Below are 26394 nucleotides of genomic sequence, written 5' to 3'. Positions count from 1 at the left end.
TTTCATTGTGACCACTTCAAATTGTCACAGCAATGTGATTCACTCACCTGTGCCATCATTTGATTTGCTGCCGCTAATAAAATACTTGTTTAGGTGGCACTGGTTCATCACTTTTTGCTGTTTTCCTTCAGAAGTTGAAGTTGAAGAATTAGACCATGTTGGCAGGGACGCCATGATAGATGTTTTCGTAGTCAAACGATCACTGATTGGTTGATCGCAAACAAGAACGGGTGTGGGTAAAACGCGGACTGCGGTCTAAATAAACGATTCTGATTGGTCCATTTCAAGATTTGCAAGGATTGGTTTGCAAATTACCACCGGAATTATGTAGTCCGTGTTTTACCAACACCCAACAAGAACCGCTTTTAAAAAAACTCTTGGCAGTATGGCATGCCAAAGTGCACTTGCCTGACAGGAATATCACTGATTGGATTTACTTGCCCGAATTTTGTTTTAACTTGCCCCGGGCCATCGGTACATCGTTATTGTCGAGCCCTGGACCTTAAAAACTTCTATTGGCCGGGCCCTATGGTATGGTGCACCCCCCGAATTAGGATACAGCAAATGCTTCTTGTTTCAACAAATCACATGTGTGTTCAACTTTGACCTTGTCTTTCTGAAGTTTCTTTTCCCTAACAGGGCCCAAAACAGGGTCCACTCATAGCCTGTTTATACACAGAATTTGAATTTGAGCCCCTATGGCTTTTGATGCTACGAGTGATGCGATGCACTCATGTTTTCCCAGATCCATGAATTTATTTGTCTTTATCTGCTTCTTGGCAGCTAAAAGCCTGCAGGTGTCTTAACGTGCCACGTTGGCAGAGACGGTGCCAGCTTCTGTTCTCTCGGGTGACCACTGCATTGTCATGGGTGGCCCATTGTGTGTGACCTGGTTCACAGGGAAACAGCTGTTCGATCCCCCCAGTGCCGGTCTGCTTGGCATTGAAATGTGGCTCATAAAACAATTTTAGTGGCCCGGATTCACTCTTGAATACCATCGATGCAGGATGTATCCAAACATCCATCTGGTTTTGATCTACTTTATCCGCCAGGCAGAATTGATGTTATACTTTGTTGGATCACACAACATCCTCTCCTGAAGTCCTGAGACAGGACTCTTTTATAAGTTTTGGAAGATAAGGATATGTGAGTGTTGTACCATTATGTTTATGTTCTTATGATTTGCCCTCTGAACAGGAAGTGAGTCATAATTGACTGGTGCTGCACTTCCTGAGCTGTGATTCTCCACCACTTGCTTCAGGATATTTATTTCCTCCTCATTGCAGTCTTTTTCACTGACACTCGTTTTCTTCCTCAATGTTGCATGCACGCTTAGGAACGCATGAGCTCATGACCTGGTCTGTCTGGACGGTACCAACTCAAGTCAAGCATGATTATTAGTACCCCCTGTCTATTTGATAGCTCTCTCTTCTTGATTAAACACGTAAACTTGCCACAGAGCAGTGTTCAGCATCATAATGCATACATTCTGTCTTGTATCATATATAATCTTTAACAAGTATCTTAAACTGACTTGTCTTTCCTCCCTCCAGTTCCCAGAGTGTGGCTTTTTTGGCATGTACGACAAGATCTTGTTGTTCCGCCATGACCTAAATGATGAAAACATCCTGCAGAGACTGACCTCCGCAGAAGACATCCACGAGGGAGACCTTATAGAGGTGGTGCTCTCCGGTATGTATGATGCCATGAAACTATAAAACTATAACTTGACATAAAGTTGTCCCTCGCCACACATTGCGGTTTGAACGTCACTCCCTTACTATATTGTCTTTGGAAAAAAAAGTTACAGGAAATGTAGTATTCTGGTCACTTGGCATCAGTAATGTTACACTGTTGATATGTGATGTTAGATTACGTTACATGTCTGACATGATTGAGTAAACGGCCGTGTGGAAGTGGTACGTTTTTGGCTTCTTTGTCCTTCGGATGCGGAGGCAAAATGTGTAAACACCGCTTAACATTAATAGACATATCAAAGTACTAAACATGAGCGTCTCTATCTTTTTCACCAAATTTAATACAACACTTAGTAGTACTCTTTGAGCCCAGTCATTTGTGACACATCTTCCACTCTCTTGTCTTGAGCAATAGCACTTTCCATAGGGACAGTTGCTTATGCTGAGACTTCTTTGTGCATAGCGAAACATTGCAATGCAAAAAAAAAAAAATACTCATCTATTCTGATCTTATTCAGATTCTTACTGAATGACTACAAGTGAATCAACTGTCACTCCATTTAAAAAAATATATCATCAAAATGTTCCATCGAGTGAGTCACCTTTACGTCAGTGACTCAGGTGTTTTTGGGCCACTCCCAGCCATTAATGAATGAATCAGCTTCCTGTGCAATGATGAGATCACAAGTCTCACAATATCTGTTCTATCTATCCATCTCTCTGGATCGGGAAGCACCTGACACCACCTGTACCGAACATCTCTTCCCTTTCTCCAAAGGCCAGAGTATTGTTTGCAGGGATTTAGGCGGGGTGCAATTGTATAGGTTCAGGATCTGAGGATACTTCAGGCATCAGGGCTGAGGAATGCAGACTGGAGAACTTCCTTCTTTTTGTTTCTCACTGTCTGTGTTTGTGTTATGCTGTCTTTGTGTCCGTCTTTGTTGCTTTTTTTTCCCACCCAAGCCCTCCGTCTTCAACCTCATCGAATAGAATCTGCAGGTGGAAACGTTACCACAGGAGTTAAACTAGTGTACCTGACATTTGGCGTTTTGCAAAGCATAATCAATTTCTTTGTGGAAGGAGTTTTGCATGGAAGACACAGTGAATCCATGTTCTCTAGCTTTTGAAAAAAAATATGAACCTTTCCACCCAATAATTTGCCTGTTGTTGTCATTTGTCAGTTTGAAGTTGAATGCTGTGGCTTGGGGAGAAAGAGTATCTCTTGTTGCAAGAAAGAGGCAAAAGTGGCTTTTTCTTGGCTCCAGGCTCAAAAGAAGAGGGTTTGTTTTTTCTGCAATAAGTGATTATAGTAGGCCCATGGTGTGTAAACATGCTCTCATATGGAGGCCGGTCCTGGTCACGGCGTACACTGCAAAGGCCATGTGGGCCCATGAGGTTTGTGGTTCGGCCTGACCGATTGTGCCTTTGTTCTGTTTTTCACTCCAATCTCTTCCCACCCACTTTCACAAGATCTTTGTTTACCGCCACTGGCAGTGCAAACATTATATTTGATTTAATGTGAGCTATAAATATGTCATTTGTTATTGGACAATATATTTAGGGGACGTGAATCAACTGCCCACCTCCGATAAAATTACCTACATCCAACAGACATTACAACAGATCATGTGATTCTACACTTACATATAAGGCCTATTTGAATTTGGCATGCATTTTCTTAAAAAATGTAAAAAAAATTACTCTGGGAAATTATTTTAACAAAGTGACAAAATATATTTTATTTTCTTCTGTCGGAATTGTGGCCTCCAAATGGGAAAACGCTGTGCCTCAAAGCAAACAGATGCATGCATGACAAGTGATAAGGTTGTTGAATTTATGAAGCTATTGTTTGAGGTCAGGTTAGCATGACAAATGTTACATAATACTGTGAGGGCTAAAAACCGGACAGTTGTTTTGCAGAAGTGTGCAAAAAAAGCCCATAAATGCTGCCTTTCATTTTGTCTGCTCCATTGAATGTGCCCTTTCTCCTCAAACTAAAACTGCAAAAACTCCATCATACTTTTTAAAGTGAAGATAAATTGCACCGCATCCTGTATTGCCTCAGTGTAAATAATATTACCATGAGCTTCGACAATCACTCAAAAACTGACCATCGACCCCTCTGGGTTTGTTGTTAAATCCCCAGAGTTTGTACAATTTACGCGTGAATGATGCCAACCAAGGTTCAACTGCTGCTGATGAAAAGAGGAACCACCTTTGCTGGCATTGGCTTATTCTGCTTCTGAATAAATCAATGAAACCTCCCACAACACTAAAGTACTGCATTGACAAGAAACACACACAATATGTAATAATAATACCGAACGCAGCCTGAGACAGGAAATAAACTTTGGATGCACGCACACGTTTAGAAGCTGCAATCTTACACATCTTCTCATTCAATGAGTCACACATTCACATGACTTAACAACTCTTACTTCCAACAATGAGCTCAGTGTTTGTTTGACACACAAACCACAGAGTGTGAAAATACAGAAACAGGAAGAAAGAACCAATCGACTAATCTCTGGATTATAAATAACAAAAATAACATTTTTGTATTCTGCGTGTCTCCGTTTCTCATTATTGTGATTTATGCCAAAGTAGATACAATGCCCTCTACTGTAGTAGTTTGGACATAGCAGCCACACTTGCAGGGAAAGGCTTTATTTTTAAGTATTTAATGCTTATTTACACTAACAAACATATCAGCATGCGTGAACACTGCTGTGTTACAGTTGATATTAAAATTGTATGACATCATTGGACAAATAATGAATGATGAATGGCTGTTCTCTTTTTTCCATTTCCCCCCTTGCCCACTATGCCTTAATTTTTTTTTTTCTTCACATCTTTCAGTTTTGTTGGATTTCTTCAGTTTTCAAGTTTGGTTACATCATTTGACTATTGTTTCTAGCCCAAGCCACAGTTGAAGACTTCCAGATTCGACCTCATGCCCTTTATGTTCACTCCTACAAGGCCCCCACCTTCTGTGACTACTGTGGGGAGATGCTATGGGGTCTCGTTCGGCAGGGGCTTAAATGTGAAGGTTAGACACACGCACACACACACACACACACACACACACACACACACACACACACACACACACAAAGTCACTTACACTTCTTGCTGATTTACAGACATTGTATTTATTGCTAATGAAGTTTACTACCTGCTATATTCAACACACATGAATTTAGTTAGATATTTTAAGTTGAATGGACGCGACCCTCGTGAGGAAAAGCGGTAGAAAATGAATGAATGAATGAATAAATTTTAAGTTGATGTGCCCTCGAGCAAAATGTCAAACAGCAGAACCTCCACTCAAACTTACTCAACATTGGAGCCATCTTGTGGCTGACTTTAAAAGATAAAATATGTTCTATTGTCAGGTTTAAACCCCAACACTTGTAAAAAACACTGCCTGTACAAAAGAAGACACAGAGAGATGAGTTTCATTTACTTGCAAGGAGAGTGATCAGGAACCGTTCAGTAACAATTCGCCACCTCACTCTGAAGCAGTTCCTGCCCTCTTGCCTTTTTATTGAAGGAAGGCCCTGGTTACAATCAGTTTTCTGAGGGAAGGGGGGTTTAATTATTCCAGTTGAAACCAGTTTCTTTGTACAACATGTTATCCATAATGTGTGAACAATCTTCATCCTTGACATGTGATTCTCTGGTGATACACACATACCCTTTGAGGTCATCTACTTCTGACCCGTGCCTGTGTCCCCTGAGGGTGTTAAAAACTATCTGCTGAGGGATGTTCTGTCTTCCCTTAATCACGATGTACTCAGGCTGTGCAGGCGTCACAGCATTAATCTTACATTGTTATGTGAGTGATATCAAGCACATGTACAGCATTAATCTTACTTTGTTATGTGAGTGTTACAAAATGTTTGTAGGTCATGAGAAACCTAGGTCATAAGAATATAGTAAAAATAGAATAACTTTATGTACAATTCTTCCAACATTTCCCTCCTGTTTATTCATTTTGCACTATATTCTCCCATCCTCCGTTGACCTCTTCTTTTTAGATTTTCAGTCCTGGCAAGTCCGAAAAATGCCATGATGTTTCATCATTTATCTCTTCAGTTTCGGTGTCTTCATTGTCGCTGTCTTCTTGGGGCTCCCCTTTTGGAGTAAGGAGCGCATACATTTCTGACACCTCTTGCTTAATTGGTTGGATAGCAGTAGTGATTAGCCTGGTGCACAAAACCCTAATGCAGGGAATGCAACAACATCCACATAAGGTGAGAATAGCTGCAAATACAGCGATCAACATTAAAACTGACATTATCAGTTGTTTATATTTGCCAAATACGTCTCCAAAACCATCCCACATTGACGTGTCAACTCCAGAATGGTCTTTCATCTTGCTGTTAAGGGACCTTAGACCTTCTAAGGCCTTGGTGAGACTCCCGTCCGCTGCCGTGTTGTTCAGAATGAACGTGCAGCACTGATCACCAAAAATGGCACATACTCCGCCCTTCTCCGCCAGGAGCATGTCAACAGCAATTCTGTTTTGGAAAGCCATGAGGGGGGTAGCTGACAGTTGTTCATGGATGGCGGAGAACCCTCTTTCAGTGTTGTTTCCTAATTTCTGCACGTTATAGTGGATGTAGTTGATTTGTCTACATTTTTGTTAATTGTGCACCACCAGCAAATTGATGATTCGAAACCTGCTGCTATCTGGTTGACTAATTTGTATTCATCAGGGACTCCTCTCGGAACTCCAATACTGTCTATGTAGGTGGGATCATTTTTATCCCACCCTGACACTGATCTCTTTGATTCTGGGTTTGAATGTTATGTCTGCCATCTCTATTGATTGACACTCTGTATCATTCAATCTTCCTAATTTGATTCCAACACCTGTTCCGTTTATGCATGAGAAATTTCCTACAGCTACCTTCAATTTTCCTAATTTGATTCCAACACCTGTTCTGTTTATGCAAGAGAAGTTTCCTATAGCTACCTTTTTAGAAAATACTGTTTTTGTTTTTCAGTGGAAGTAAGAGGATAGACCTTATCCCATTGTGAACAATTTATTTTTTTTTTTTCTTCTTCTTTCTTATGCAATGGTTTTATTCATTACTTCGATCAAACAATCTATTCCCATAGTTGAAGGCACTACTTGTAACAGTGGTCTGGCTCCTATACATACTACACAATCTCCTTGATTTGACATTTTTGCTGCCTGTTCCACTAGCAGCAGCCAGTTATTACTTTGTTGTGAAATGCCCGTAGTGGCATGAAACCAATCATCTGTATTTCGAATTACGGCTATTTTAACTCCAGCGTGACGTGTGTAGTTATTTGTGATTGGCAGTTCAACAGGGGTCATGGTTTGATTTTCACAAATAATTATAGGAAAGTAGGGATCTACCCCAGAAGAGTAGGCCCATAAAAGGAAACCCCAACACGGGGTATTTAAAGTAGTGCCCAATGGTCGGTCATATGGGTTGAGTTTAGCTGAGCTAAAAGCAAATGTCATACTTAATATGGCCCCATGTTTCTTTAACATAATTTTATTATGGAAATGCCTGGCTTCTAATGTGGTACCGGGTGCCCAGTAATCACCTTCCTGGGTGGTAATCAATGTGTCCCAACTTAAATCTAACACGTGTCCAGTAACATATCACCAATAACTAGCATATGTCTCCCCTGACACCTGACGTCTGTTTGTAAATCCTTTCAATGATGATATGGGTATTTGGAGTTCGGTAGTCGAATTTGGGGCTATGGTCATACATCTGGAGTTGTTGTATGCCCACCTAATTATCCAAGGTGTTTTAAGGGTCCCCACCCTTCTTTTCTGCATGTTAAGATTTTTTTTATTTTTATTTTTTCCATAGTGGCAGTGACATCACTATTATTGCTCCGATCAGTCCTCCTACTGCTGCTAATTAATTATTTTTATTTTTTATTTTTTTATTTTTATGCGTCTGAGTGATCATCTTACCAGCAGGCTTGCAACCCCTCCTAATAACGCAACAGAGTTGTGGACAATCTTCACCGGTTTGAGACGACTGCAAACTAGAATTACAGCCCCCTTTGTAGCCGGACTTCCTCTGAAGGTTGTTGAGGAGCTACAAATCTACAGCAGATACCACCATGCTATTATCATGACGCAAACAGGTATAGTTAGGGTAAATACTAAGATGGAGATGGATAATTTAGTCATAGTTTATCACTGTAAATTTTTTCTGGAATACCATAGCGTGGAATTATGTCTTTGCATAGAGCTTTAGCTAGTGTTAGTGCATCTGGATGTTTTGTAGGAAACAGTTCTATCCATTTTGAAAATGAGTCTATTATCACTAAACAGAATTTTTTCCCTTCACTGTTGTTGAGTTCAATGAAGTCCATGTGTATTTCTTGAAATAAGTATTGTGGTTCTTTGAAATTGGCCACGCCGAGGTCGCAAGCTGCCCTGGGCATTGTGTTTTGCACACGCTAAACATGCTCTACAAAAATTTTCTTTTTTGAATAAGAATTCAATCCCTACGTAGTAAAGTGGGTGTTAATAGCCCACTATTGTGCCACAGCACATCCCTCCTGTTGAGACATGTGTAAAACCATGGCTCAAAATAGCGTCCCACTTATGCAATTTTTTGGCAAGATTGTTTTATTATCTGTCGACATATTAACATTTTTGTCCAGGATTGCTTTATTCCTTAGCCAGTGGTCAATTTCTTGCTTTGGACTCTGTTGTTGCATGTCTGCCAGGATCTCAAAGTGTACTTGTAATTTTTCTGTGTTAAGAAGGTTCAGTTCCTTTAGTGTCGCTTGTTTTACCATTTTATCAGTGAACATATTTCCTAAAGATATTGAATCCGTATTATTAGTATGTGCCGTGCATTTACATACAGCAATTTGTTTTGGCAATTGCACTGCTTCTCGTAAAGTTGTTAATAATCATGCATGAGTTACTGGTTTTCCCGTTGATGTTATCATACCTCTGTTTTGCCAATATTGTGCAAAGATATGTACTGTTGAATATAATATTGGCTATCAGTATAAATTGTCACCTTTTGACCTTTCATTAATGTGCATGCTTCTGTAAGCGCTATGACTGCATAGCCTGTTATTGTTTTTCCCAAATATATATATATTTTTTTTTTTCTTTGAGGAACCATCTATAAAATCACCCCTTTTTGTTAGTGTCTGATCTAATAAGTCTGGTCTATACTTTGCAGTTTGTGTTGTTAGCTCATAACAATCACGTGGTTGGCCTTCCTCAGGGAATGGTAGAAGGGTAGCTGGGTTGAGCGTGGTGCATTGCTCAAGTGTTAAATGTGGTTTAGCTTCATTTAAGATTGCTTGTTTTCTGTCTGTTAGAATGGTTCGCCCTTGTCCTGTCAACTGATGGCCTAAATACTTCACTGATTGCTTACAAAATTGTAGTTTGTCTTTACTCACTTTATGGCCTTCTTTCGCTAAATGGTGCAATAAGGTTATTGTGTCTTCTTCACATGACTTCCTACAGGAGGGATGTCATCTACATATAATAATTTCTGGCTTCCATTTGGGGGTTCAAACGTGGACATACTGGCCATCATTGCTTGTGAATAAATTGTCGGGCTTTCACAATATTCTTGTGGTAAGCGTGTATACGTATATATATATATTATTTATTCATGTATTTATTTATATTTTCTCTTTTCTGCAACCGTAAATGCGAACCTGAACTGTCTTTCTCTATTAGAATGGAGAAGAATGCCTGATGTCTACTACGGTGAACCATGTGACATCTGTTGGTAAAGAATTTAACAATGTGTGTGGGTCAGGCACACAAGGTGCTCTCGCCACCACAGCTTGATTTACAACTTGTCCTGTATCATTCTCCATCCCACAGAGAGTGGCACTTTTCTCACTGGGAAAATAGGGATATTACATGGTGGGTTATCGCATTCTACTAAGACTCAAATCTTCTATTGCTGGTTTTATTCCTTCATATGAATTTAGTTTTATTTGGTGTACTTGTAATTATACTACTGGTTGATCATTTGGTTCTGGTTGTATTTGTTAAGACAAGCCTAGTCGTGCTGAATATAGCTTTTGGTTCCTTTTGTACTGGCTTTTGACACAATCACGGGCGAAGTGACCTTCTTCACCGCAATTCCAACATCCAACCTGTTGGGATAGTTTTGTATATTCTGTCTACCTGTTCCTCTACCTCTTCCTCCAAATCTTCTCCGAGTTGGCATAACCCTTCTTTCGTTACCTTCCTTTTGTGTATAAAATGTGTCTGAGTCTTTCTCCTTCATTACTTTTTCTTCATCTTTCTGATACTCATGAAGTAAAACTTCTCTTACTATCTTATATATCTCTCGCTTTTCTTATCCTGTCTTACCAAGCCAGTCATAACCTGACCTTCCACAAGACCAAACAACTCACTTTCTTTTTCATTCTCTTCTCGTTTTGTTTACATTTCTTTTTTATGTTTTTGTTGTAACTCCTTAATACATGCCGTAGATAATTTTCCGTTGAATTTGTGCTGTTTTATCCAATAATATAGGGGTCTACTGCTAGACTATCCTCTTTTTCAACTACCTTCCAGTCCTTGCACGGAAGTTCTTCAAGGACTTTTTGTTTTTCTTTACTTTGTCCCTTCCCCCTTTTGAACTAAATTTGGACCCAGTGGTTCTTAACACCTGTCGTGTTCTAACACTGGGGTTATCTTCAACAAGATGGTGATCAACAACCTTTTGTGGTAAAATTCTCTTCAACCTTTTCAGGTGGAATTTTCTTGCCTACAAGCATCCACAAAGGCTCACCATTTGCTTCTTGTTGGTTTGGTATAAAACACAGTTACCTAGTGGTAATTGTATTTTCATTCATACATTCACATTCACACTTTGCGCGCGTTATTTTCCAGCCCAGAGGACTCCGCATATCCTATGTAGAGTTTAACTAGTCTGTTTCAACTAGGGGCGTCTACTCCACCTACGGATTTTAACTGTCGGACCTGATAGAGCCTAGAATTGTCAGGGTTTGTTATTTTACTTTTTTTTCCACATTCACACTTCGCGCGTTTTTATTTTTCCAGCCCAGAGGACTCCGGCATCCTGTAGAGTTTAACTAGTCTGTTTCAACTAGGGGAGTCTACCCTCCACGGAATTTAACTGTCTGACCTGATAGAGTCTAGTATTGTCAGGGTTTGTACTTCGCGTTTTTATTTTTTCTCTTCTTCTTCTATTTTACTCTTCTTCTTCTTCTAACCTGCAGGGTTTGTCTTCTATTTTACTTTTCTTACATTCATTCCTTTTAAACAAAATTTGTACTCACAGTCTCTGCGTCTCTGGATTTCCTTCAACCTTCCGATCCCAGCCCGCAAGAGAGGGACCAGTCCCGGAAAGGGTCTTGATGCTGTGGCCACAGTCTTGCCTGGATCTCGCTTGCCCGCTGGGATCGTCAGGTGTCTTGGAATCCGGCTCGAAGGACCAATAAAAATGTCAGGTTTAAACCCCAACACTTGTAAAAAAACACTGCCTGTACAAAAGAAGACACAGAGAGATGAGTTTCATTTACTTGCAAGGAGAGTGATCAGGAACCGTTCAGTAACAATTCGCCACCTCACTCTGAAGCAGTTCCTGCCCTCTTGCCTTTTTATTGAAGGAAGGCCCTGGTTACAATCAGTTTTCTGAGGGAAGGGGGGTTTAATTATTCCAGTTGAAACCAGTTTCTTTGTACAACATGTTATCCATAATGTGTGAACAATCTTCATCCTTGACATGTGATTCTCTGGTGATACACACATACCCTTTGAGGTCATCTACTTCTGACCCGTGCCTGTGTCCCCTGAGGGTGTTAAAAACTATCTGCTGAGGGATGTTCTGTCTTCCCTTAATCACGATGTACTCAGGCTGTGCAGGCGTCACAGCATTAATCTTACATTGTTATGTGAGTGATATCAAGCACATGTACAGCATTAATCTTACTTTGTTATGTGAGTGTTACAAAATGTTTGTAGGTCATGAGAAACCTAGGTCATAAGAATATAGTAAAAATAGAATAACTTTATGTACAATTCTTCCAACATCTATATACAGTATATGTCATCATAACACTTCACCTGTTTATGTTTCAGGGTGTGGACTAAACTACCACAAGCGCTGTGCCTTTAAGATTCCAAATAACTGTACTGGTGTGCGAAAGAGGCGATTGTCCAATGTGTCGCTGCCTGGACCGTCCCTGTCTGTTCCCCGACCAGTACCTGCAGAGAATGCCGCGGTTGTCTTGGAGGAGGTGCGTTTCATGCAAAACATCCTTTTAAAAAAAAATGTGGAAATGATGAAACCCAAAAACTATGCAGACCATTAGCAACTGCTTGTCATTTGAATGAGGTGGAAACATTTGTCTGAATGCATAAAATGAACCGATTATGATATAATCTGAAATAGAATGAAAACAAGTTGAATTCAGTCACTGAGAAGGGATCGGAATTCCAGTTGCTTGCAGGCTTTTTCATCAAATGTTGAATGATTCTAAATATCAAATTGTCCTCATTTCCATGGGTATATCTCTTGGGCCTTGTTGCTGTCACTCATGCATTAAATATAATAGAGCTTTGCATGGCCTTATGAACCAGTTTTGCAGAAGCAGTCATAAAAGATTCTGCCCTGTGTGCCTGTGTAATGTAATCAGGAAATAATAATGCTATTGACGTGGGTCAATTTTTCCATGCTCTTACTTGCTTGAGAAAGTTTCCCCTCACAGTGACAGCAACTTTGAAATGATTAGTTTATATAAAGTACTGCATATAAGGGATTCTCATTTGTGGTCAAATATGCCTATGCATTCTCAGCAGCAGAGATCCCATCAGGAAGCAGGGAAGCGGATCCTCTCATGGAGTGGCAGGCCTATCTGGATGGAAAAGATGGTGCTGGGTCGGGTTAAGGTACCCCACACCTTTGCCATTCACACCTACACCCGACCCACTATCTGCCAATTCTGCAAGCGTCTGCTCAAGGGTCTTTTTCGCCAGGGAATGCAGTGTAAAGGCAAGCCTCCTCATCCGCTGTCCTTTTTAAAACATACGCTCAACAAAAATACAGTATAAACGCAACACTTTGGTTATCGCTCCCATTTTTCATGAGCTGAACTCAAAAGATGTGTACACAATTTTTTTTTTTTTCAAAGAGTGAAAAATGTCAGACTTTCTGTAGGACCGTGAATGCACCCTGGCTGAGTTCTGACTGGTGATGAGATGAGGGAGGAAGGGGTGGGGTGGAGCCTGCGTTTGCCTGCCTGCATTCATTGAGGTGTGACAGACGCCCCCCCCCCATCCCCACAGTAAGCTAACCATATCCCGGCCAAAAAGCAAACATCTCAGAAGAAAATAGAGTTTTAATTCTGCTTGGACAGATTCCTTTGTATTACCAGTATGCTTTGTATGTGGCAAGGAGCAAAGTAAACGTATAAAAGTTTATAAGGTGTTTCTTTAATGGGAGAGGGGTTATAATGGCTCTTTTGACCCATTGGTTATGCAGACAGATTGTTGCATCAGCTGCCTGGGCGGCTGGTCTCAGATGCTGGATGTGGAGGTCCTGAGATGGTTACACACACATGGTCTGTTGTGGTTGTGGGACCGGTAGGATGTACGGCCATCCCTCGCTATATGAGGGTTTTAATATTGCTTCCTCACTATATGAGGGTTTAAAAGAAAAATATGTATAAATAATGTTTGTTTTGGGGCGGCACGGTGGTCTAGTGGTTAGCGCGCAGACCTCACAGCTAGGAGACCAGGGTTCAATTCCACCCTCGGCCATCTCTGTGTGGAGTTTGCATGTTCTCCCCGTGCATGCGTGGGTTTTCTCCGGGTACTCCGGTTTCCTCCCACATTCCAAAAACATACAGGTTAATTGGCCACTCCAAATTGTCCATAAGTATGAATGTGAGTGTGAATGGTTCCTCAGTGTGATTGCCTCTCGCCCGAAGACAGCTGGGATAGGCTCCAGCACCCTCGTGAAGAAAAAAGCGGTAGAAAATGAATGTATGAAAGATGTTTGTTTTGTGGTTATTATGGCTTATTATTAGTCCAAAATATTGAATGACAAGTTAAATGTAGAATTCTGGTCAGTAGGCATCAATAATGTTATGAGACATGCCGTTAAATCACCTTTCACACTGCATGGATACTGGCTATTGACTTGTCATGGCAGAGACCGGATGCAAGTCTCTCTCATTCTGTGATGCGGATGGATTATTGGATGGATTTAGACCGACTTGTAAACAATATTTGAGAGCGATAGGACTTTAGTGTCCATAGACAAAGTTTTACATCTTTGACTTGAGCTCATGAAAAATTAAAGCAAAAACAAAAGGTTTGCGTTTATATATATATATTTTTTTTTTTATGTATTAAACATGACTTATCCCTCCCCCCTGTGTCTTCTACAAGATTGCAGATTCAACTGTCACAAACGGTGTGCTTCAAAGGTACCAAGAGACTGTTTGGGGGAGGTGGACTTCAATGGCGGTACGTCCTGTAAAACAATCACTAGCTCTGGAAGATTTTGTGTCATTCATATGTGCAACTTGATGTACATGCGTAGAGCCAGCCAGCCCAGGCCCGGACTCTGACACCACTCTGGATACAATGGAGGTGGACAGCACTGACATGGATGGCAGCAGAGGGCTAGATGACCCTGAAGAACCCTCCACTCCAGATGAGAGAATGTTCGACATGGACTCTCCCATCTTGGACCGAGAGAAAGATGAGGAGCCCGTTAAGACTATTAGGTATGCCTGAAAACTAAACCAAACAAAAGCTGATTATACTGTATACAGTATGCTTTTAGGCTGCGAGGCGTGCGAGTGGTTAGCGCGCAGGCCACAGAGCCGAAAGACCTGAATTTGATCCCACCTTCGGCCATCTCTGTGTGGAGTTTACATGTTCTCCCCGTGCATTGGTTTTCTCCGGGTACTCCGGTTTCCTCCCACATCCCAAAAACATACTAGGTTAATTGGCGACTCCAAATTGTCCATAGGTATGAATGTGAGTGTGAATGGTTGTTTGTCTATATGTGCCCTGTGATTGGCTGGCCACCAGTCCTCTTATCCAAAGACAGCTGGGATAGGCTCCAGCACTCTCGTGACCCTCGTGAGGATAAGCGGTAGAAAATGAATGAATGAATTGCTATTACTTAAACAACATTCCAAAGATATGGGTTTATAGTTTATTGATGAAACAAGAGAGATTAATATATATATTTTTTTAGGTATATCCAGCATTTATATCGATACAAAATTAATATAAATTATAAGTAGTGCAGTATAATTATAATTATTTGCAGTATATTATCATGAATTTAAAGACAATCTTCAATAATTATTAAATCATTAAATATATTTTTATAAAACTATTATAATGAGGGTCTGCATAGTGGAAAGTGGTTAGCACACAGGTCTCACACCTAGGAGACCGGAGTTCAATTCCACCCTTGGCCATGTCTATGTGGAGTTTGCATGTTTTCCCCACCACATTCCAAAAACATGCTAGGTTAATTGGCGACTCCAAATTGTCCATAGGTATGAATGTGAGTGTGAATGGTTGTTTGTCTATATGTGCCCTGTGATTGGCTGGCGACCAGTCCAGGGTGTACCCCCGCCTCTCACCTGAAGACAGCTGGGATAGGCTCCAGCACCCCCGCGACCCTTGTGAGGATAAGCAGTAGAAAATGAATGAATAGTATACATTCAAAGGTTATAGTTTTATTATCTCTATTGTCTATTTTCTATGTGGAGTGACCTCTAAATAAAAGTACAATCTTATGTGCAATTTAGCCCCTCCACAAGCAGCAACATCCCTTTGATGCGGGTGGTCCAGTCCATCAAACACACCAAGAGGCGGAGCTCCACCTTAGTGAAGGAGGGCTGGATGGTTCACTATACCAGCAGAGACAACCTGGTAAGACTTAAAACTCGGCATTGAACTCCTCTGAAAGTATATTTGTTGTTGAGACTTGTGTTTTCACATGTGTACTCTTGTTTTTACACAGCGGAAGAGACATTACTGGAGGTTGGACAGCAAAAGTCTGAGTCTCTTTCAGAATGACACCGGAGCCAAGTTCTATAAAGTAAGCGAGAAGTTAATATTGCAGGAAAACCATGTGTACTCTTTATGAAACTATCTAGTTGTGTTATTGTAAATATATATTTATAATGCCCTGTGATTGGCTGGCGACCAGTCCAGGGTGTACCCCGCCTCTCGCCCGAAGACAGCTGGGATAGGCTCCAGCACCCCCCGCGACCCTCGTGAGGAAAAGCGGTAGAAAATGAATGAATGAATATATTTATAATATATTTCAATATGTAGTTCCAAATGTCTGTTTTAACTGAATTGATAGCCATCTTTTTATTTTAGTGAACTGATGCCATCTAGTCAGTCAGTCTTTATGTACTGTATATTGTATAGTGCCTTTTCCCCTCTTGAATATGTGAGGGTACAGCTGACTACCCTGACATTACATCTCTAATGAGGCTCATCATTGAAGCTTTGAAACAAGCTTAGTTTTCTTTTAGTCTTACGTGCAATTTTGGGGGGGCACTGCCTGCTCCACATTTGGTCATTGCAGTGCCATAAGAGCTTAATAACACAGTAATTACACACTGAGGACTCAGCGAGGGAATTGTGAGATAATTACTTCCATGTGTGTGTGTTGATGGTTTTGAGTGTCGGGGGTCTGGGATGTTTTTGTGTTATTTTCCATGTCACACTGTGTGTTTTAAGACACCTCGTCACATTGTGGTTGGAGTAGTACTATAGTGGGATGATGCTTGGAATGGAGATGTAGCTTTAATCACTTTTGTCCGTTTGCTGATGTCTCTTGCTGTCCAACAAGCCTGAAAAGCCTCAGATCACCTGGGATGTTTTAATGGTCAGCTTTTATGTGGTACTCTGTCATCAACAGGGCATCTGGTTTTATTAAATACAGGGTCAGGCTTATGATCTGAAACATTTGTAGGTTAAATAAAAGGCAAATAAAGTAAAGAAACAAAAAAGTGTTTTTATTTTAATTCTGTCCATTCTGTTTCATTATGTTTTTAAAATTAAATCAGTTCTGGCAGTTGATTTTTGTTTCAAGAAGCTCTGAAGTTGGTAACCCATAACAAGATGGTGTTTGGAGCTGGTACGGGATCATGTCTACCAAGATTGAAGTGCAAACTGAACGCTCGTTGTGTTGCAGTTACAGATTCGTTTGTTTTGATAAACGTTTCCACAATGAAAGCATGATGCTCACAAGTCCAATTCATGGCAGCAACTGAAAAAGAAACGAAAAACAATGGCATTATAAAAACAAAGCAGAAAAAAATTACATTAAATGCACTTTTCGAAAATAAAAACACTTTTTTGTTTCTTTACTTTATTTGCCTTTTATTTAACCTACAAATGTGTCAGATCATTCTGCCTGACCCTGTACATTCTAGAGGCTAATTTAAGGTTTATACATGTTTTCTTATGTTATGTTTTAGCCTGAATGATGTGCTTGAATGCATCATCACCGGAAGACAACAGTGCATGGACAGTTTGAGGACTGTCACTACAGTGCTTCAGTTAATGCTCCAACTTGGAGAAAACGAGATAGAAACAGAGTTGTTCATTGTTCTGTATGTGTTACATGAACTTAAGTTTGATGATTATGTTTTACATAATCACTGTTTCACACAGTGGAACCTCGATTAGCATCCGCCATGGTCGGTGTGTTTTTGACCAAATTTTTGCTCTGGTTTCCAGTTAGCTTACAATATGGCATCTTGCCATGTTAATACACCTCGTGAGTCCAACTTTTTTTTTCTGTTACAAAATGTCCTTTAAGGTTTAACATTTAAGGTGACTTTTACCTTCATTCACGGTCCAACGGCATGATGTGACAGCAAAATTAGTTATTTAATTCAATTTCTCACTTGTTTTTATCACATTGGCAACTTTCTTTGCCTCCATTTTGGATGATTTTGCAGCAGTGATGAAAAGAAAAGCAGAGACCACGATTGAATTCATTAAAAACTAAATGGCAAAAGACAAAGGTGATGTCTTTGTTGCTCTTGCAGCCACATCACGTCTTTGGCAAAAATCATGTCTTCAGTTCTTCACTTTTTTGGTCTTATGGAACGGATGAATTGTATTTACATGATTTCTTATGGGACAAATTTATTCAGTTTGCATATACATTTTTTTTTAAAGACCTTCTGGAACGGAGATTTCATTTATACTGTGTGCTAAATGAGAGTTGGTCTTCTTACATGCGACTGTGACTAATTAGTGCCTTAGTGCTAATTAGGGCAGCACTCATAAAATGTATTCAAGTCTGTAGTTTTCCACCACTGTAACTTACAACCATATATTTTTTTTTTGTGGTCCAAATTCTGATATCCTGAGCATAGTCCTCTAATTTGCCTGAAATGGTCTCCACTGTTGCTCATCAGTATGTGACCACTGTCCGTTCTCTCTGCTTTATACTTCCAATCTGATTAGTAGCAGTCGTTCGGCGGCTCTTTTGCTAGGCATGACTGCCATTTTCCCCCATTTGGAAGCCATAACGTCCCAGTCGTTTGAAGATGAGACCCCTGTATTTGTGGCTTTCTCTTTTATGGGGTGAGGGGGCTTCTCTCTGTCTCTGCCGGATCGAGTCCTGTCACAGTCAAATGCCCGCCGACCCACCCACCCACTCACTAATGGCACCACCCTTCAGAACGGTAGTTGCCGCGTCTTGGTGGCTAGCGGTAGCGCCAGTGGCTCGTGCTCAGATGGGGCCTCTGGCTGGCTCTGCCTTGTAATCAAGGAAACAGAGTGCTTCAGCCCGCCGCAGGGCCTGATCACGTGACCCGGCCCCGCTAACCACAAGCACTTCATCTGATACTCTGTGGTGAGCCACGCGGAAGGGGACAGCGTGTGCCTGTAAGAGCACAGATTGGTTCAAACCTTTTTTTTTTTTCATTGGAACCTCCCTCCTTACTTTGATTTGACAGTGAAGTTGGAGGGGAAGGGGGAGACTTTTAAGGTTATTCCAACTGTGGTGCGTTCATAAGGACTATAATGTCAACTGTGAGACTACAGAGGACGACTTAAAGTGAGGCCCAGTGGACTGTGTGAGTTTTACATCTTTTATTTTATATAGATTCGTAACAGAAATGTCTCAGAGTTTTGACACTTGATGCTTTTGCAGTTTCGTGCTTCAAAAACGATTTTCTATTTGATTGTCTTTATTGAGATACTTCAGCATTGATTTCATTCAATTCTAATTCATTTTTATTTTGCCTATGTTTAATACTTACAAAAAAAAAGTTTGCTTTAATATGCAGTGGATAGCGCGCAGACCTCACAGCTAGGAGACCAGAGTTCAATTCCACACTCGGCCATCTCTGTGTGGAGTTTGCATGTTCTCTCAGTGCATGCGTGGGTTTTCTCCGGGTACTCCGGTTTCCTCCCACATTCCAAAAACATGCTAGGTTAATTGGCCACTCCAAATTGTCCATAGGTATGAATGTGAGTGTGAATGGTTGTTTGTCTATATGTGCCCTGTGATTGGCTGGCGACCAGTCCAGGGTGTACCCCGCCTCTCGTCCGAAGACAGCTGGGATAGGCTCCAGCACCCCCGCGACCCTCGTGAGGAAAAGCGGTACAAAATGAATGAATGAATGCATCAAATCAGAATGCCAACTCATTGACTTATAATTTAGTTGCATTATTTGATTTTTTTCCATCTGTCTCGTAGGAAATCCCTTTGTCTGAGATCCTCCAGGTAGAGCAGTCCAGAGACTACAGTAGTCTGGCCCAAGGCAGCAACCCTCACTGCTTTGAGATCATCACAGCCACCATGGTCTACTACGTTGGGGAGAACAATGGAAGCCACTATCACAGCCCTGCCCTGGCTGCCTCCGGAGTGGGCTTGGAGGTGGCTCAAGGATGGGAGAAGGCCATCAGACAGGCCCTGATGCCAGTCACTCCTCAACCTAGTGTGGCAATTGCAGCAGGCCCAGGAAAAGATCACAGTAAGTTTAACCTGAAAATATAAATTCTCCTTCAGTGCCAAGAAACAAGCTTACTTTAAAACCATGTTGCCATTACATCATTCAAAACCTTGCTTCCCTGCATTACATCAACCTGTACTGCATTTAATTATCATCCGTTTGCCTTTCATCTCTCATCCGACCTATTGGCTTTCCAAAATACGCAGTATGCATACTTGTCCAATTCAGTCACACATAGCTTCCACACAGCCACTTTATTGTGTAATAAAATGCTTTAGCGTGCTGCATGCAGCTGCAATAAGGCGGAAGATGCTATGTGAGCAATGCAGCTCTGTTTGTCATTACTTAAGGATCCCAGTGACCGCTGCATGCATCAGTTAACAATATGTTTTCGTCCTCCAGAAGAGCTGTCTATCAGCATATCTGTGTCCAACTGCCAGATCCAAGAGAATGTGGTGAGGTTTTGGGTTTTTTTTTGTTTTTTTTTTTTAGTACTAACTAATGTTGCACAACTTCTATTAAAGTATCAGAAATTTACCCAATGTATCATGAATGCTACCGTCCTATCAGTCTTGCTTTCACTTCTGCATTTATTTTAAAAAAGTTTAAATTTGGCAATGCCAGAAATGTTCATTTAGTAGATACTCATTTGTGTGTCCATCTTCTGAATATTGTTACTTTTCTACAGGATATTGCTTCTGTGTACCAAATATTCTCGGATGAAGTGCTGGGGTCAGGACAGTTTGGTATCGTGTATGGAGGTATGCCTGATGCTGATTAACCAGAAAATGTACAAATATGATATCATAATCAACTTTTTTTTTTTCCACTGCCTGGTTTGACAATTTAGGTAAACACCGAAAGAGCGGCAGGGATGTGGCCATCAAAGTTATTGACAAGATGAGATTTCCTACCAAGCAAGAGAGCCAGCTAAGGAATGAGGTGGCCATATTGCAGGTGATTCATTAAAAAAAAAACTAATCTCTCAAATGATTGTTTTGATGAAGCTCTTCAATTGTATTCTTGTGTCTTCAGAATCTGCATCATCCTGGTATTGTCAACCTGGAATGCATGTTTGAGACGCCAGAGCGAGTGTTTGTCGTTATGGAGAAGCTGCATGGAGACATGCTGGAAATGATCCTGTCCAGTGAGAAGAGCAAACTGCCTGAACGAATAACCAAGTTTTTAGTTACACAGGTATGTGTTGCAGAGTTTTGTTTTTTTTCTTAAAATCGAATAACCAGCGATGGCTCAATTATGACCAGAATAGACCGGATCATTGTGTTTTTCTTTTTCCTGAAGTGGTTCTGCAAGCGCTTTTTGCATTTTTGTGTTTATTGTCTATCGCGGTCTCTCTGTCTCTGTATCCTCCCCTCTGTCGATGGTTTGTGTTATCCCACTGCACACAAGCCTCTGCTCAAGCTCCAGGCCTGTTTATTCTTGTGGGGAATTGTTTATGGGATTGGTCTTAGTGGCATTGGGGTCTCCTCCCTGGCTGCTGTGTGCTGGTGGCTTTGTGGCATGATTAGAAGAACAGTAGGCCTGTGGGTCTCCTATGATGTCTGGATCCCAAACAGAAGCAGTTCCATTAACAACAGTGCCATTTGCCGTGGAAGGCCTGGTTCTGATGTGGCCAGGAGGACGCCTGTCAAAGCTAGGGTCAGCATAGGAAAGGCAGGCACTGTGGTTTTGGTAGCAGCCCTTAGACAAGCACACAATGGAAGATTGAATAATATGGATATTGATAAAAATGGGCAGGTGTTGCCAACACGATCTTTGGAACTTTGCTGGTTCAGTCAAGATTTTTTTTTAACAGATCAGTGACCTCTCCGTCCAGAGAGTGACCAACCAGGCATGTATTTTGACTACTGGCCACGCCCGCATGCCTCACCTCTCTCCAGGCATGCAACCGGCAAGCCCCAGCATAGAGCCCAGTGCCCAAAACCGGGCCATAGGCACCAGCACATCCACTTCTGTACCGTACAGGCTGAACTTGAAACTCATTCATTCATTCTCTACCGCTTTTTCCTCACGAGGGTCGCAGGGGGTGCTGGAGCCTATCCCAGCTGTCTTAGGGCGAAAGGCGGGGTACACCCTGGACTGGTGGCCAGCCAATCACAGGGCACATATAGACAAACAACCATTCACACTCACATTCATACCTATGGACAATTTGGAGTCGCCAATTAACCTAGCATGTTTTTGGAATGTGGGAGGAAACCGGAGTACCCGGAGAAAACCCACGCATGCACGGGGAGAACATGCAAACTCCACACAGAGATGGCCGAGGGTGGAATTGAACCCTGGTCTCCTAGCTGTGAGGTCTGCGCGCTAACCCGCCCGAACTTGAAACTGAAACCGGCAAAATGCAACAAAATGGAGAGCAGTGAAGCGTACAAGCGTATTTATGAGTCAAATTGCATGATAATTAGGACTAATTTATACATGTTATGCTAATATTTGAGAAGCCCTGGTATGATATGACTGTTATAAAGCAATGATCAAACGTTCTCTCATCAACTGTCATCGCTACTTGGTGTTGCATCAATATGATTATACTACATAGTATAGCATTATCTGGGGATTTATGGGTTTTAAGCTAAATCTGCTTTTTGTTTACAACAGATCCTGGTGGCCTTGAGACATCTGCACTTCAAAAACATCGTTCATTGTGACTTGAAGCCCGAGAACGTTCTACTGGCCTCTGCAGAACCGTTTCCTCAGGTACAAGAAGCGTTTACCTCAGCGTGTCCACGCATGTGAATACGCTTGCAAAGATAAACTTGTTCTCCATCTACCAGGTAAAGCTGTGTGACTTTGGCTTTGCCCGCATCATTGGCGAGAAGTCTTTCCGGCGGTCGGTGGTGGGCACACCGGCTTACCTGGCTCCTGAGGTTCTACGGAGTAAAGGCTACAACCGCTCCTTAGACATGTGGTCTGTTGGCGTCATTGTGTACGTCAGCTTGAGCGGGACGTTCCCTTTCAATGAAGACGAGGACATTAATGACCAGATACAAAATGCTGCCTTCATGTACCCCCCTACACCCTGGAAAGACATCTCTACAGAAGGTAAGAAGAAATGTGTTTTACTGCGGCTCGGTGTCGGAATCATTAGACACGTAGGATGTCATCATAATTACTCCTGTGCCCTACAATTGGCTGGCAACCAGTCCAGGGAGTACCCCGCCTCTCGCCCAAAAACAGCTGGGATAGGCTCCAGGATACCCGCAACCCTAGTGAGGATAAGCAGCATAGAAAGTGTATGGATGGATGGATAGACTTGTCCTCACTGGGTTCACAGGGGTATGCTGGAGCCTATCCTGGCTGAGAGGCGGGGTACACCCTGGACTGGTTGTCAGCCAATAGCAGGTCACATATAGACAAACAACCATTCACACTCATATTGACACCAATTAACCTAACATACATTTTTTTAGAATGTGGAAGAAAAAAAGGACATGCAAACATACAGCTGATAGTATAACACTTTTATAGATAAAATTAGACACATAATTCAAGGAAAATTATAAGCATAAAATAGTAGTGGTAGTAATAATAGCATAGAACAAAATTAAATGTGAGGGTTTTGGTGTTTTTCATAATGCACTTATACAATATTCACATCATTCATTCTCACAGCCACAGATCTGATCAATAATCTCCTCCAAGTGAAGATGAGGAAGAGGTACAGTGTAGACAAGTGTCTCAGCCATCCTTGGTTGCAGGTGAGTTTTTTTTTAATATCATATTTGCTTTAAAAATATTATTTCTACCCTCTAATCCAGAGGTAGGGAACCTATGGCTCGGGAGCCAGGTAGGGCTCTTTTGATGACTGTATCTGGCTCTCAAGCATTTCTTACCACAATAAAAATGTATTTTTGCTAACATTTTAAAGTAAACATCACAGAAATGACAACTTTCTTATGCATTTTAATTCGTCCATCTATATTCTGCTGCAATACGGCCAACCATATCTATCTTTCCTGATGATATTTTCCAGGTCAAACACCAAAACTTGATTATTACTGGGTAATGCTGTAGTCTACCTCGGTCATTGAGATGTCAAAAAAACATGTAAATGTAAACTTTCCTCCTTTAGTCACCTAGCTAAAGCTGCAGAACCAAGCCTTCTGATGAAGATGGCCAAAAGAATGAAATACGTCTACGGAGTACGGTGCAAAATTATGCAGCAGCAGAAGTTGTATTAATGGCAACAAGTATTTGATTTATTATTAGACACTGCGCTGCTCAAGTGTGCTGGCCATGGGGTCTACGTAATTAGAGCCCATTATATCTAAAACTGTTGGTCTTACATAAAAATGCACACATTTTATTGCATTCAATGTTTTAAAAAATGTATATGGCTCTCACAGATACACATTTTAAAATATCTGGCCTTCATGGCTCTCTTCACCAAAAAGGTTCCCGACCCCTGCTCTAATCTGACTAAGGAATGAATATGTTTTTTTTTCTCAGGACTATCAGACATGGCTGGACCTCAGGGAGTTTGAGACACGACGAGGCGAACGCTACATCACCCATGAGAGTGACGACGCACGGTGGGAAGAGTATGCGGACGAGCACTGTCTGGTTTACCCCAAACACTTCATCATGGCGCCCAACCTTGATGACATGGACGAGGATCCCTAGCGGCACATGCGTCTTACTACTGCACATGTGATCAGAGAAACAGGACTGTCACACGGGGACTTTTTGCAACAAACTTTGGGAACTGTGGATTTTCCCTTGCGCTATTTGCTGTGGAAACACAGAGAAGCCGATGATGAGCGGGGGAACCCCAGCGGTGTTTGTAGCGTCATGCGCTGCTGCAACTAGCAAAGCTGAGGATGTGCGCCAATGAAAAACATACGGGAACTGATGATGAGAGATGACACCCAAACATTCCATGAATTAAAGAACATGAACTGTTTTATACACTTTTGGTTCATGTTGAGTAATAATAGGGCTGTTTTTTTTGTGAGAGGATGTCTGCGGAAAGAGAACGGTTCCCAGGAGTAAAGGGCACTTTCGTCTCTTGAGAATTTATCCCCGATACTGTAAGTTCTCATTTCGGAACGGTTTGTGAGACAGTCCTTTGGCATGAAACTGGAACTACCATGTATGTATTTGTATGTTATTTTAATGTATTTAGTAATTGTGGTTGAGTTTTGCACTATATTTGCATTGAACATTGTGAAGGAATAGAAAGCGTGTTTGCTGCTACAAAGGGCTTGTCTGGTCTGGTCTGGTGCAAAGTGTTCAACAATGATAATCAGTGCGCTCGTATTTGCCTCAACGCGAGTATGAGCGGATGTATCACCTGAGATGGCAAGTGACTATGACTAAATAAGTTGTACTGTTCCTGAGTACAATCACTGAAGAGTTAAGTACTAAACTCTGTTCCAACATCGTGTTTCTGTTTCCCGTATTTTCAGGACTATAAGTTGCTCCGAAGTATTCAGTCGCATCAGTTAAAAAATGTGTCATGAACAGAAAAAACAAACATAACATAAATCAAATCAACTTTATTTGTATAGCACTTTTCCTGCAAAGACATGCAACACAAAGTGCTTTACAGAATTAAAACAATTACCACAATTAAAAGGAAAAACAAATACTAAGAAAGCCCCTCCCTCCCTCCATACTAGACACACACACACACACACACACACACACACACGCACACACAATCACACACAGTAGGGAGACAAGGCATGGCACTGAGGATCAAGGAAACGCCACCTTTGGGGCCGTCCACACTGGGAGGAGCCGCAGGCCGTGCCATCGGGGGACCAGCACTCGGGCCCCCCGACTCCGACAGACGGGCGGACCCCCACATTAAAGGGAGGAACCCCCAGCCGGCCGGGTCGAAGGGACCCAAGGATGGCACCCCCTCAGCAGACCCAACACAGCCCCCAGTGTGGAGGACCCCCCCTGAGGAAATACTGGAGTTAAAAGCTAAAAACTAAAAGCATAAAATAGGACTAAAAAGATAAAAATATAAGTAGTTAAAAAATATTAGTTAAAATTAGTTATGTTAAAATTAGTTAATAATTAGTTATTAGTTATAAGACCTATACAGAAACTACACACCATAACCGGCATAGAAAGCTTTCTCGATCTTCCAGAATCTGCACCTATTCCAGCTGTGTTTTAATTGATTCCACCTACCTCCCAACTGAATAGGTAATAGGTCCCCTTTAAGCAAGTTCACCAAGCTCTCGATCTCATTCCACATCACTGAATATAGTGAAGTCTTTATCCTCTGTGCCATCACCGTCACTGTCGACAGTATTGTTTAGTCTTTGTTCAATTACATTTTTTTTTTGATACACAAGTCCCACCTGTTTAGTTTACTACTAGCTAAAATTTGACTTATAGTTCTGAAAATACGGTTGTATTTAAATGGGACATAAGCATTCCAATTCTGGATGGTTTTGATGCTCCATGGGTAACTGAAGCCCTGCACCGAGCAGACGTGTCACATTGAACAAACTGTCCGTTCCGTTATCTAATTGATATGATGCTGTCTGAAATCGTTCACAGTTTGGAAGTTCATGTTCCTCTTGTCTTTTGGGAGTACATTCCAGTTTTCCTCAAATCCTTTTCTCGTCTTTGTTGCCGCTGGATTGGCAGGTGTTTTGTACATTTCAGTGCATACCAATAAAGACTTTATTGATGAGGGTTTTAACATCTTATCTGGAATATATTTTGC

The 26394-nt window shown here is 41.4% G+C and overlaps 2 protein-coding genes across 3 annotated transcripts in view; one reads left to right on the top strand and one right to left on the bottom strand.

The window, feature by feature from the left end:
- The window catches only part of prkd3 (protein kinase D3), a 42285-nt gene extending 16571 nt beyond the window's left edge, over positions 1 to 25714 (top strand). Inside the window, exons 3-19 of one of the 2 annotated variants that reach the window (XM_058090052.2) lie at positions 1554 to 1692; positions 4615 to 4746; positions 11797 to 11954; positions 12517 to 12709; positions 14110 to 14187; positions 14264 to 14450; positions 15495 to 15618; positions 15710 to 15787; positions 19424 to 19700; positions 20082 to 20134; positions 20368 to 20440; positions 20530 to 20636; positions 20715 to 20876; positions 22305 to 22403; positions 22481 to 22748; positions 23319 to 23404; positions 24156 to 25714. In XM_058090052.2, the coding sequence (XP_057946035.1) occupies positions 1554 to 1692; positions 4615 to 4746; positions 11797 to 11954; positions 12517 to 12709; positions 14110 to 14187; positions 14264 to 14450; positions 15495 to 15618; positions 15710 to 15787; positions 19424 to 19700; positions 20082 to 20134; positions 20368 to 20440; positions 20530 to 20636; positions 20715 to 20876; positions 22305 to 22403; positions 22481 to 22748; positions 23319 to 23404; positions 24156 to 24329 (2388 nt within the window). In that variant the 3' untranslated portion in view covers positions 24330 to 25714. Of the gene's footprint in view, positions 1 to 1553; positions 1693 to 4614; positions 4747 to 11796; positions 11955 to 12513; positions 12710 to 14109; positions 14188 to 14263; positions 14451 to 15494; positions 15619 to 15709; positions 15788 to 19423; positions 19701 to 20081; positions 20135 to 20367; positions 20441 to 20529; positions 20637 to 20714; positions 20877 to 22304; positions 22404 to 22480; positions 22749 to 23318; positions 23405 to 24155 lie in introns of both variants that reach the window. The other variant, XM_058090051.2, reaches the window with a different exon arrangement.
- qpct (glutaminyl-peptide cyclotransferase) overlaps positions 1 to 26394 on the bottom strand; it is a 131039-nt gene that overhangs the window by 35091 nt on the left and 69554 nt on the right. The gene's annotated exons all lie outside the window — the stretch shown is intronic.

The sequence above is a fragment of the Doryrhamphus excisus genome, linkage group LG14, assembly GCF_037039965.1.
Source record: "Doryrhamphus excisus strain RoL-2023G ecotype Guam linkage group LG14, RoL_Dexc_Guam_v1.1, whole genome shotgun sequence".
In the NCBI taxonomy this organism is placed as follows: Eukaryota; Metazoa; Chordata; class Actinopteri; order Syngnathiformes; family Syngnathidae; genus Doryrhamphus; species Doryrhamphus excisus.
The sequence above is the reverse complement of the archived record's forward strand: the minus strand, read 5'-3'. Positions and strand labels throughout refer to the sequence as shown.